The 13,869-nt window shown below is 39.6% G+C and overlaps 1 protein-coding gene across 2 annotated transcripts in view; it reads right to left on the reverse strand.

The window, feature by feature from the left end:
* Window positions 1–2,896: 2,896 nt before the first annotated feature.
* Window positions 2,897–13,869, reverse strand: part of unc5cb (unc-5 netrin receptor Cb) — a 273,678-nt gene continuing 262,705 nt past the window's right edge. The window contains exons 14-17 of one of the 2 annotated variants that reach the window (XM_060909499.1): window positions 12,181–12,330; window positions 11,813–11,977; window positions 6,528–6,706; window positions 2,897–5,357 (exon numbers count right to left, since the gene is read on the reverse strand). In XM_060909499.1, the coding sequence (XP_060765482.1) occupies window positions 5,198–5,357; window positions 6,528–6,706; window positions 11,813–11,977; window positions 12,181–12,330 (654 nt within the window). In that variant the 3' untranslated portion in view covers window positions 2,897–5,197. Of the gene's footprint in view, window positions 5,358–6,527; window positions 6,707–11,812; window positions 11,978–12,180; window positions 12,793–13,869 lie in introns of those variants that run through there. The other variant, XM_060909500.1, reaches the window with a different exon arrangement.

The raw sequence follows: 13,869 nt of genomic DNA on the forward strand, positions 1-13,869 counted from the left end.
TTGCACACACCAATGCCTCCGATGGAATGTAATCCTAGCTTCCTTTTGGTTGGGTTTTTTTTTGCTAGAAATGATTATCTCCGATGTAAATACCATGTGTCTGTTTGCTTCACGGTGTTTCAGCTCCTCTGCGCTCTGTTTAGCTTGCTCATTCCATAGTGAAATCACACGCCTGTATGCAGCTTAAGTAGCCACGAGCTCAGCTCGTATCATACAGCTGATTCACGAAAAAAAAAGACTTAAATCATCATGTGAATGGCCCATATGGTAATTTACCCACACCCCCCAGCAGGCTACAGTCCTGACAAAAACGAGACAATTTGCAACAAAAAATGTATGCTTTTCCAACAAAACAATCTATTATCTGAAATACTGATTGCATTCTTCAAGATCTCAACTTGCACATGATGGAAAAAAACAAAAATCACAAATTTCGAAAAAAAAATGCTTCTTTTGCGATTATCTCAGATTCGTTTCGGCCGACATGTGTCCCTGGATTCGGTGAGGCGTCACATATGTGCCTAAGACTTTTGCACAGCACTGTATATTAAAACATCTCTTTGCATTTCATGTGAAGTCATGCTGTATACTTGCTGGCATATTGAGGATATCTGATATCGACTTACCTTCCCTAAAATGACACCACCTGGTGATCCTTTACCCACCCGGATGCCCGTGCTATTCGAGACTCTCCGGAATAGCAGGAATGATATAGTGTGTGAGAAAAGTCAGGAACCAATGGGAATGCGTTGAGCAATTACTGTATGTTGATCCAAATATGTTGAGCAAAATGCGCAAAAACTTAATACAGGGCATAAGGGTGAACATATGAGGCATATGTTGTTGTAAATAATAAATATAAAATTAAGTATATGTAATTTTACTCTCATTGGGTCCTGACTTTCTGGGCACCCCGTGTATCAGGAAAACACAAATTTGGTCATTTTATCCGCTAGTCTGTTTTATTGGTTTTGTCCGAGTACTGTTCCAAAGCATGGTGAGAAATTTTAGACTCGCCTGAAGTTACATTCTGTTTCTACAGCCAAACCAGAAGTTCAGTCCCAAATATGGACTTAACTGAAACGCAAGGATATATATACATGTTTGCAAAAAAAAACAACAACCCACAACTCTGAGACTGTACACTCAGCTTCTGTGAGTAACAGTAGAGTTGGTCAGTATTATGAAGGTACGGATCATATGACCATACGCTAGTTCAATGTAAATGTGTATTGTGATGCCGTTTATTTTAATATTGATTATTATATTGCCCAGCCCTGTGCTATGATTGTGATCAATTAAAGTAAAGATGCAGACGAGACCTACTGTAGGCATTTTTGTTACCTTTCAGGCCGTTTGTGTTTGCCCTGTACATAACTGTAACCCAAAATATGAATGTAAATAGTGATATTGAAATGTATTGTTAATTATGGCTTGAATAAGTAAAATGTTTGTTTTATTGCGTTTTCTTTTAAGAACCCCGTTTTGGTTTGTGCCATATTTAATATGTACATTTATTATGTGAAGTTAGAATGGCATACTGTCGGAAAGCAGAGACAGCAACGGTTGTGACGGCATTGTTTCACTCTTTAATTGTCCTGTTCGAGGATTTTCTCCTGTTCCTGTAGGAAGGTCTGATGAACCTGCCGGATGTTTACAGGCAGGGATGATCATGCCGCCGTCAGAGCATTCCAGTTTCAAAAGGAATCTCAGATCTGGGGATGTTCATCTGGCAGAACAGCCTCCCAACAGCCTCTTGTTGCCACTGTGTGATGTGCAGGAAACTGTGTGGCCTTTATACATAGCAGAGGTCTTTGAGCTGGGCTGTTTTTTTTTGTTGTTTTTTTAACCATGACTGATGAGGTTTTCTTCCACGTGGATCTCATTAGGTAAAAGTGCACACTGTGATTGGCAAATACCTCACTGTAGGTCATAGGTTTGCTGTAAAAGTACACATCTGTGTGTTTCTCCTCTTCCGTCAGTATGTATGTATGTATGTATGTATGTAAATGGAGTGATTTAACAGCTATGTATCAGGTTAACATTCCCGTTCCCCTTTAATAAAAGGCTTAAAAGTCCTACACGCCGTGTCCTTTCCTGTAACTTCAAAAGATGAACAAGCTTCCAGATCAAAGTACTACAACTCCCGATGATCAAAAATACTGTCTCATATTGCTTAAAGGGGGGGGAAAAAAAAACAACCCTACTCTAGGCTGCTTATTTTTCCCTCAGCAGGACAGCCAATTATAATCAGAGTAAATAGCTGCAGCCAGAGTTTGTGAAATGTGCTGCAAAACATGCAATAACAAGAAAGATTAAAAGTGCTATTTTGGGCCAAGCAGTGAGCAAGACAAATGTCGTCCACGGATATTAAACCAGCAGCACAAAGCCCAGAGCTCAGAAAATGAAAAGTGCCAATATTCACAGAATGTGTGAACAGTTGCTTTATCACTGAGGAGGAAACTTTATCTAGAGCTATGAAGACTAATGAAATGTTTACTTTAGCAAGGCACATATTTGAAAGCAACGCTGCATTTTGAATTGAGTGGTGAATATCAAAGGGTACTAATGGTGAGTGGTTTGGTGTGTGTGTAAAAGAGAGAGAGGGAGAAAGTGAGAACCGCTTTTCTGTCATGTTCACAACTGTCAGATGGTCCACTGTGTTGCAGGAATCCAACTGGAGGGCACTGTACTGTACATCATGTGACCACATCAGGACGCTCAGGTGTAATGTGCACGGCGTCAAAAAAAACCAAAAAAACCCACCACACACTTCTCCATAACAAATCCGAGAAGGTGAGACCTGAGTTCAGTGTTGCATATAAATATAATTTATTACTTGTTTAAAAATTCTTTCTTACATTTTGTACAGAAATTTCACAGAGGAGATGCAAGCTTTTTGTTTTTTTTTTGTTTTTTGTTTTTGCAAATTACATCATGAACGTGCCATAAAAGAATAGGTAACATCCTCACTATAAATATAACAATCCAGAGCTATGGGAACTATGGAATGCAACTGCTAGAGCTTTGTATGCATGTACAATTCAGGGTTTTTTTTTGTTTGTTTGTTTTGTTTATTTTTTATTTTATTTTTTTTTTAGAAAGGATGCAGAAGTTGCATAGACAGCTTTAGAAATTTAGACAACAAAATTGAAAATGGAAAAAAAAAAAGATAGAGAAAGAGACAGCGGTGACTGCAAAACACACTGCGTAGAGGGAGACATGCACTCTCATCAATCCGCTCTCTAATGTACAGCAGCTCTGCCTCGGCTTAAATCACACCAACAGAGTCAGCATGAAGATGAAGACTCCTGAACCGCAAACTGAAAAATCAAACAGCATTTCAGTTCACCTCCTGGCTACGTCCGAATTTTCCAACTACTAAGTGGGGGAAAAAAGGTAAAAAAACCACATACTAAATTAAAGAACAATAAAATGGCAGACAGGATTCACTATTGAAATGAACCAGTTGAAAAGTTGCTATAGTTACAAGTACTATATATTTATATATATATTTTTAATAGATATTGGACAATATTATGATATAATACTGAGATATCACATGGCAATAAAAATATATATTTTTGAATAATTAAAAACAGGTTGGTAGCAGCTGATTTGATGTGAAAATTCTGTACTTATTTTTTTTTAATTGAGAAATTTTACTTATTTATTTAAAACAGAATCTACTACCGTTCCCCCTTTCAGCGTTAAATAATTTCATTTTCAGGGCATGAAGGACTTTTTTTTTTTTAAATTGTTTTCGCTGTAGTTTTCTTGGCAAATATTATGATACATTATTGTGTATCATATAAATGGCTTCAAGTATTTATATATATAGTATGTATGTGTGTGTGTGTGTGTGTGTGTGTGTGTGTGTGTGTGTGAGAGAGATATATTTGACATATTGCCCACAACTGGTATTATGGACGTTGCCAATGTGTACTGATTCTGTCTACAATACTATTTATTATAAAAATCTGTAGTTTTGGATGCAGCCAACGGTTTATTAATTATTATTATTATTATTATTATTACAATACTTTCTGATATGGTTTAGTGCATTAGTATGTGGTTTTGGATAAAACCTGTGACAAAATCCGTAACCGGTCTGTGGCTTTTTTCCTCTCTGTGCCTGTTTTCCTGATTTTCCTTCATCAAGGTCAGATTTCTCCCAGCAGAATAAAAGAGAAAGCACAGGCCCAGTAACAGTGGAGAAATGTTTACAAAACCTTCAAAAGTGTGACCTTGGTTATTTAAAAAAAAAAGTAAAGGGGGGGAAAAAAAAAAGCATTTGGCTGCTATTTTTCTTTTTTTCATGTCTCGGTTAAAGTTGCGATTAAATACAGAGCGCAAATGCAACCGAATGCAATTAATCCGAAAATAATAACCAGAGAACAATAACACTGTTAAACTTTACATGTACAATGGTTTTGAATGCTTATTTACAAGCTGCATATTTTTGAAAAAGTGTAGTTGCAGAGAATGCCCACTGGGTGGCACTGTAAAAAAAATAAAAAAACCCAACTCAAACACGGCAGACAATACAGGATTTGTTTTCTTAAAAAAAGGTAGAAAATTGATAAGGGGGGAAAATGGTAATAAATGAGTATAAATAAAGGCAATATTAAATATCATCATAAAGGGAACGTTTTTAACAACTTTATTTATCAGTTTTAATGGGAAAGCGTTAAGGACGGACACGGGTTGATGGCACTCGAGAGGTTTTGATGCTTTTGAGTCCTCTTACCTGGGGCTCTGCCTAAACACACAGCAATCCCTGTCTATTACTGATTATCCTATACGTCAGAGAAAAAAGTGGACGAGGTCCAATATCTGGACAGCAGAAGTCACGCGTTTCCTAAGAAACTGATTTGACAAGTAGTTTAAAAAAAAAAAAGAGAGAAAAAAAGAAACAAACCGGGAACCAAAAAGAAAATAGACTGCATCAGGAAGTGTACAGACAGGGCTTAGAGTACAATACGTCCTGAATTTTCTCCATTCTGGTCCTCGAGATTTTTTTTGTCGTTGTACACGACGCCGTGGTAACGAAAGTCGCTGCTTGACTCCCCCCTACGTAGAGGTGCAAGGGAAAAGACACCGTTTGTGTGTCCTGCTGCAGTGTTCCAGTCCTCTGCTCTCCTTCCCCAGTTCTTCACCCATCACTCCTTCCGTCATCCTCTGTGGCTGACGGGTATCAGTGCTCTGTTGCCATGGGTACAATGTTCTCATGGCGACCCATCTCCTCCAGCACGGCAGCCAATCGGTTCAGGTTGCCGTCGGGGAAGTGCTGAGCTTCCCACAAATCCAAAATCACACCGGTTGGACTGGACTTGGTGGCAAAGTAGTTCAGGTACCTGTAGGGGGAGAGAGAGAGAGAGATTAATCTCTAGTCTTTCAAACATCTGCTAAATGGCACCAATGTAATTATGCACAGAGGATGAAATTGTCCTTAAGGAGCCTTAAAAGTACCCTAAATGTGTCATTATAATGTGTTAAAAATAGTGCATGCATTAAAATAAAATCACAGGTTTAAATTAAAGCGCTCGTTCTGTATGTTCTCATTTCTACAGTAGCAGCTCATTCACAGGAACTTATACGGTGGACGATCTACATCATCTACAGATAATTATAAACTAATTAAAAACGGGCAATTATTTAACAAAGAGAATTTTTCATCAGTGATGTGGTGATGCTTTCAGTCTTCGACATTTACGGTCAGGGTCTCCAGCATCAGCATTTTTTTTTTTTTTTGGACAGTTTTCCAAGGACAGAGGAGTGCCTTTTGGGATTAAAAATCATGACCTGTTGCTCATTTAATGAATTAAAAATCAATTGTTGTCAAGAAGAATGAAACACACAGAGAGAGAGAGAGATGTGCTGTTCTGGCCAAATAATTGAATCTGTTGTATTTTATTGCTTGCGTATTAATCCTCGGTGATTTCATTTTCAATAACCAAACCAGTTTTGACACTGTTGTTGTCTAATTAGCATATTGGACTCGATTGGTCCAAAGCTGGGGTGAGTGTTTAGTGATATCACAAGCTGAGCTCATAGTCTATACGGCACTTGCTGCTAGCATTAAGTCAATTAATTATAAATGAAAAATGTGACCCCATTTTGACAGAATCCTGTTTTTTCCATGAAGAAGGGAGGCGGATTATCCAACAGCAGCAAGAGGAACAGAGAGACAGGAAGCGGATAGAGAAAAATCAAGAAAAGGAGGAGAGGGGGAGGGCCATCCACGCCTTATGGACACACACAAAGTGTGCTCTCTCTCTCTCTCTCACACACACACCGCTGGCCTGGGCTCCTGCCTGCTGCTGAAGATAAGACGTCTCCTGCTGAGATGTGAACTCAATAACTGAAAACAGAGTTTGCGCTTCTTACACAAGCTGTCAAACAGGGGGAGAGAGAGAGAGAGGGAGGGAAGGAAGGTTTTGTGTGTACAGAGAAATTTAGTCACACTTTTTTGTATGCGCTTTTCTCACAGCAAACACACACACAGTGAACACACTGCTGCTGACCTGTCCAGGTTGAGTTTGTGTGCTAGCATCCTCCAGTCGTTGCCGCGGGTTTGAGGGGCATCCAGGCTACTGCACAGCTTCTGCCGGATGGATGGAGGGATACGGAAGGCGTTGGGGCCCACCAGTGTGGTGATGTTACTAGCTGGGTCCAGCAGAGACGTATCAATACACTGTGAGTCCTGCAGGGGGCGACAGAGGCACGGTGCTCGTCAGCAGCTGAAACACATCTGCTTTAATTTTTAATTAATTTGAACAGAACTACTTAGTGTGTGTGTGCATATGTCCTCAAACGAAATGTTTTAACACCACTTTAAATGTGATTTAAGGCCTAATATAAAATGCTTCAAAATACCCTGCATCCAAGGAAGACGATGTTGAATGTATTTATTTTTAATCATTAGCAGCCACAGGTTTTAATTAGTGAGCGTGTTTGTAATTCTGTAGCTACTTTTGGTTGAATTGCAATGCCGTGGATGATCTCCACAGCAGGGAAAGAAAGAAAATAGAGCAATGGGAAGGAAGAAAAAAAGAAAAAACGTAGAGCAATGGAAAGTAAAGAAAGAAAGAAAAAACAGAGCAATGGAAAGTAAAGAGAGAAAACGTAGAGCAATGGAAAGGAAAGAAAGAAGGACAAAACGTAGAGCAATGGAAAGGAAAGAAAGAAGGACAAAACGTAGAGCAATGGAAAGGAAAGAAAGGACAAAATGTAGAGCAATGGAAAGGAAAGAGAAAACGTAGAGCAATGGAAAGGAAAGAAAGAAAAAACGTAGAGCAATGGAAAGTAAAGAGAGAAAACGTAGAGCAATGGAAAGGAAAGAAAGAAAGAAAAAATGTAGAGCAATGGAAAGTAAAGAGAGAAAACGTAGAGCAATGGAAAGGAAAGAAAGAAGGACAAAACAGAGCAATGGAAAGGAAAGAAAGGACAAAATGTAGAGCAATGGAAAGGAAAGAGAAAATGTACAGCAATGGAAAGGAAAGAAAGAAAAAACGTAGAGCAATGGAAAGTAAAGAGAGAAAACGTAGAGCAATGGAAAGGAAAGAGAGAAAACGTAGAGCAATGGAAAGGAAAGAAAGGACAAAATGTAGAGCAATGGAAAGTAAAGAAAGAAAGACAAAACGTAGAGCAATGGAAAGAAAAGAAAGAAAATGTAGAGCAATGGAAAGGAAAGAAAGAAAGAAAAACGTAGAGCAATGGAAAGTAAAGAAAGAAAGAGAAAACGTAGAGCAATGGAAAGTAAAGGAAGAAAACATAGAGCAATGGAAAGTAAAGAAAGAAAAAATGTAGAGCAATGGAAAGTAAAGAAAGAAAACGTAGAGCAATGGAAAGTAAAGAAAGAAAAAACGTAGAGCAATAGAAAGTAAAGAAAGAAAGAAAAAACAGAGCAATGGAAAGTAAAGAGAGAAAACGTAGAGCAATGGAAAGGAAAGAAAGAAGGACAAAACGTAGAGCAATGGAAAGGAAAGAAAGAAGGACAAAACAGAGCAATGGAAAGGAAAGAGAAAACGTAGAGCAATGGAAAGGAAAGAAAAAGAAAAAACGTAGAGCAGTGGAAAGGAAAGAAAGGACAAAATGTAGAGCAATGGAAAGTAAAGAAAGAAAGACAAAACGTAGAGCAATGGAAAGGAAAGAAAGAAAAAATGTAGAGCAATGGAAAGAGAAAACGTAGAGCAATGGAAAGGAAAGAAAGAAAGAAAAAACGTAGAGCAATGGAAAGTAAAGAAAGAGAGAAAACGCAGAGCAGTGGAAAGTAAAGGAAGAAAACAGAGCAATGGAAAGTAAAGAAAACGTAGAGCAATGGAAAGTAAAGAAAGAAAAAACGTACAGCAATGGAAAGTAAAGAAAGAAAAAACGTAGAGCAATGGAAAGTAAAGAAAGAAAAAATGTAGAGTAGTGGAAAGAAAGAAAGAGAACGTAAAGCAGTGGAAAGTAAAGAAAAAAAGAACGTAGAGCAATGGAAAGTAAAGAAAAAAAAGAGAAAACAGAGTAATGGAAAGTAAAGAAAGAGAAAAAATGTAGAGCAATGGAACGTAAAGAAAGAAAGAACGTAGAGCAATGGAAAGTAAAGAAAGAGAAAATGTAGAGCAATGGAAAGTAAAGAGAAAACAGAGCAATGGAGAGTAAAGAAAGAAAGAGAAAACGTAGAGTAATGGAAAGACAGAGAAAGAGAAAATGTAGCGCAATGGAAAGAGAAAAAGAGAAAACGTAGAGCAATGGAAATAAAAAGAAAGAAAGAGAAAACATGCAGCAATGTAAAGAAAGAAAAAGTAGAGAAATGGAAAGTAAAGAAAGAAATAGAAAACATACAGCAATGGAAAGAAAGAAAAAGTAGAGCAAAAGAGAGAAAAAGTAGGGCAACTGAAAGTAAAGAAAGAAAAAAAGAAATTAAATAAAGGAAATCCAGAAAAATCTCATTTTGAGTTTAAGACGATTTTTACTTTATTAAGATCTTTACTTCATAACTGGCAATTTCATCCTAAGATTTTCTTGAGACCCCACAGGCATCCTGCTTTTGCCTCCAGATCATTCTGCAAGACTGAAGATGCTATTTTGCTCCCATAAATAGTATATTTTCCACAATGATACCAAATATTTCCATTTGATCATTCTGTATATGGAGCACAGCACAAGGATTAAACTCTGTCTTAAACACAACGTGTGACCATAGCTATAATACTACTAATAACAGCACGAGACACAAGTATGGCCTCTATCCTTCAAATTCAACCGTTATATGTGGAGAGATGAGTTTTCTGTAGCACGATGAAGCGATGTGTCTCGTTTTGGTTTCCCTCTAGGGGTCCGGTCCGCTCCAGTCTGATTCATACGGTACGTACACAGATTTCAACTTCGGGTGTTCTGAAAAAGTGCCTGAAATGAACTTGTGAAAACCACAAAAACTCCTTTGGAGGCTGTCGATCAAATAAGTAGGGGAGGTTTGAGATTAGTAACAGATGAAGTGTTTAACAACACTCTGATGGAGATGAGGATGCTTGGCAGTGTTGGAAAAATGCTTCGAGAGAGAGAGAGAGAGAGAGAGAGAGAGAGCAGGAACATGTCATCTGCTAAAAAAATTGGCTAATTGGTAAAAAGGTCACTGCTGTTGTATGAGGAATAAAACATTTCAGGATGTGCATTTAATGGAAAACAATCACTTTCAGAGTGTTAACAGTACCGCAGAATTGCATCACACCACACCATGCCTTCACAATCTGTTCTTGTTTATGTATATTTATTTAAAAATGATGCCTGAATACTTCATGAGAAAGAGTTCCATTCGGCTAACTTAAAGAGGAAAAAGAAAGCATCTCTAACGAACAGACAAGTAAAACATCACTCCTGATCTTCATCAGAACAGAGGCTTGTATTTTCAGATATATTTCCAGAGCAGAAATCTCGTTTTTCTCGGCATAACCCATTCACAGAAGCGATGACGTTATGAATTAATCATTTATCCCGGAAGATTCAATTGTTTAAGTCATCGTTGCAGCATGGCATGTTGAATATTGAGGCTGAGCAGCTGTTTTCGGCAGCAGCAGCAGCCTGCAGGAGGTCCTGTGGGAACCAGGCAGTGAAAGTCAACACCACTTGAAAATGTGCAATCTCCCAGCTCTCAGGACTTAATGACAATTAGCCGAGTGCCCAGTCACTCATGGAGGTCCTCTCGGGAGCGGAGAGGGAGAAATCAGATGGCTTGTCATCACGGGATACGCTGTGATGGCGAGAGCAATAAAACAGTGTGTAATTCGCTTCAGAGTGATGTGCAGGAACCCAGCCGCACCTTCATCACTCCACTCTGTTGCACGCAGATGTCAGCTGCAGACACAGGACGCTGATTAGCCTTCATTTCGGAAAGAGCTTCTCTGAATTTAGCCGAAAGAATCGACGTGGTGCAAACGCGATGCGAAAGCTACTACGGTAAAACTTCAGCCCGAAAGCTCTAATTGCACATCCAGAGTCGCCTCTGTCCCAAACTTCTCGCGTCTCGAAAGAGACTCGAAATCCCTAATCTTTTGCTCGTCACTGCAACACGTCGACGTAGCTGTATCTCTCAGCATCCGGAGTTTCACATGTCGTCCTCATACCGCATGTCCACGTCAGGTTCGGAGTTCTCCAGGTTCCTCGAATTCCCAAAAAACATGCTGAGTGATGGACTCGCTATCCAGTGTGTGTATTCAGCAAGGCTTTGAACCAGAATTTTTTTCCTATTGGTTCGTTCCGAACAGAAACGGAATTTTAACGTTTCCGGTTTTGGGTTCCACCATTAAATAGACGTTCCCGAACCGGTTAGAACAAAAAAAATTTCGTTCCCGGAACGGTTAATTACGTTCCCTGTCAGCTGTTTAACAAATGGCTATAAAATTATGTCTCTGTCTCATCCAGCTTAAGCCAAATGTAGGCTAATTCTATTACAACCTTCATTAAATAAGACAAGAAATAATTCAAAACAATTATTATTTCAAATGTTGGCGATTTGGAGTCTCAGTATGTCTTCCCATCTACACAAACAGAAAAAGTGCCAAAAATGAAAGATAATTCGTTTAGTGTGTTACCAAAGGCTAGTCAGGCCCTGTGCATTGATAGGCTAACAGAGGTTAACGTCATTTAATGTTCGCGAGCCTCTCATTAACGTGGACAAATATATTGATATCGTGTTTGAAATTGACGTTTTTGAATAACGACAGACTGCAATATTTACCTCTTATTTAAGATGTGGAGGCGTGATAGTAGTCCACCCTCCCGCTCTCTCCATTCAGTCAGCGAACGTCACACAGGAAGTGAACCCCAGCGGGTCATAGAAACTTGCGCAGGAGAAGAATGACTTTTTTTATTTGTAGGCTACGGAAACTTTGAGGAACGAAATAAAAACCGGTATTAACCGGTTACCATTATTTTTAATAAGCGTTTCTGTTCCGGAACATAAAAAATAATAAAGTTTCTGGTTTCGTTTCTGTTCCATGTGAAATAGAAAAAGTTCCTGATTTTCGTTTTCGTTCCTTGAACCGGTTCAAAGCCCTGGTATTCAGATTCAATTTAAATCAGAAGTGGTTGTGGACTAAAACCAAGGTTTTTTCAAAAATTATTATTTAAACAGAAATCTTACCACTAATCCTCCACAATGCTTTATCGGTTACTGTTCTCATTTTTATTTCTTACATCCGAGCATATTTAGTGCTTTACTCCCAAAGAAGTGCAGAATAGACAGCGTCACTTAATACATGAATGCTAATCCTGAATGCTTATTAGAGTTCCCTTTCGAACCAGGTTCCTCGACTGTGCCACTGACCTCTGACAGCGTGGTGTTGAGCTGGAAGATCTGGCCCTCGCCCTCCACCTGGCGCACACACAGTTTACAGGCCAGCTCCACCGTCACGCCACTGAAGCGCTCCAGAGTGAAGGTGCAGTGCAGGTTCCTCTGAGAACCGCTCCATACCTGCTGAAACGCCAACTCCTACGCACACACACGGTCAGAGAGTATTTACGTTGTATTTCATTACCTGTTTTATATTACACTTCTCTGTAGGAATGAAATGAAGGCTCCCGAGTGGCAGCCATACCTCACGCTCATGGGTTTCAGTTTGCATATTATAGAACGGGTTCTGAAAGTGAGAACAAATTCTCCATGTTTTGTGAGTTCATTTGCAGATCTGGTACCTGGTACTTGGCCAACAGTTTGCTCTTCCACTGCGTGTGCGGGACGTCATGCAGCGACAAACGCAGGTTGTGGGTGCTGTCCTTAAAGTTCAGGGTCTTTGGTTCGTCCAGGAGCTTCCCACCCATCTGCTTCTCCATCTGCAGCACCTCCTGCAGGTCACACACACACACACACACACACACACACACACACACACACACACACACACACACACACACACACAGCTCCTAATTACAGGTAGTACATTTCACACACACTGCCATCATTTCTGTAGCTCTTCCTGATCCTTTTAAAACCTTCACCATATTCACGTCCTTTATTTTTAGACCGGGTTGAGCCGAGCCGAGTGGGACGGGACGGAGCAATAAAAGGCGTAAATGAAATTTTCCGAGCTCGGAGTTCTTTCTCGGTGTGCGAGAACAGTTGGCTGATGGACTTTCTATTCAAATGAATGTGTCTCTCTGCAGCATGGATGCGAGCCTGTTGCCTCCTACCACTCATCTGTGCTCTCCCACACACACACAGAAACGAGTGCAAAGTAAACGTGCAAGACAGAGCACAAACACATACAGAATATATGGAAAAATAGCCATAAACACATGTACAGACAACTACACACACACACACACACACACACACACACACACACACACACGTTCATACATGCATGAATTTGACAAATTCATAAATAAATCTGCACACGTTTGCGCAAATGTAAGCAAACACAACACAGGATATGTGCATACCTGTTACATAATTTGTGTACACACACACACTTAATAATACACTTGGGTAAACTAATAACACCAACAACACTAATGATGATTATAATGATTGTGTAATATCCGAATGCGTTTACGTTTAATCGAACTATAACTATGACCACGGTGACGCACACCACTTCTCTTCTCTAACATTTCCAGATTATGATCGTTTATAGGGATGTACCGAATCCTGATTTTTAAGGTTCTGCCGAATACCAAATCCACTGCTTAAGATTCGGCCGAATCCGAAACCGAATACCGAATCCTACTCCGAACATTAGCTAGTACATTATAATGTAGTGAAAAACATTACACATTTCCTTTTCTTAATAGTAAGACAGAGATACTTTATCCAGAAGGAATATTTTATTTTATTTTAAAGGTCCCATGGCATGAAATTTTCACTTTCTGAGGTTTTTTAACGTTAAAATGAGTTCCTCTGACCTTCTTAAGTCACCCCAGTGGCTAGAAATTTCATAATGTGTAAACCAATCTATGCCCAACATTTGAGAATGGCGCGTCAAAACGGCGCGTTGATAAGCTCTTCCCTTTACTACGTCAGCAAGGGAGATGATCCCCACGCCCCCCCTCTGGATTCCCACCCACTGTATGGATTGCCCGCCCAGTTGTAGTGAGGAGACCATAGAGGACACAACAACATGGCATCACCTAAGCGAGCGAAACATGGAAATTGCGCTGTACATGGATGTGACAACACAGAAAAGAGTCTGTTTTTACTGCCGACGGGAGAGCCCCTGAAGACGCAGTGGCTTAATTTTATTTACTCCAATAATACGCCGTCGAGTCTACCTAAGACGGTGTATGTTTGTCGGAAGCATTTTCCTGAGGAATGTTTCCACAACTTGGGACAGTACAGGGCAGGTTTTGCACATCAACTGTCACTGAAGCCTGGGTCCGTACCAA

Source organism: Neoarius graeffei, chromosome 25 (assembly GCF_027579695.1).
Source record: "Neoarius graeffei isolate fNeoGra1 chromosome 25, fNeoGra1.pri, whole genome shotgun sequence".
Taxonomy (NCBI): domain Eukaryota; kingdom Metazoa; phylum Chordata; class Actinopteri; order Siluriformes; family Ariidae; genus Neoarius; species Neoarius graeffei.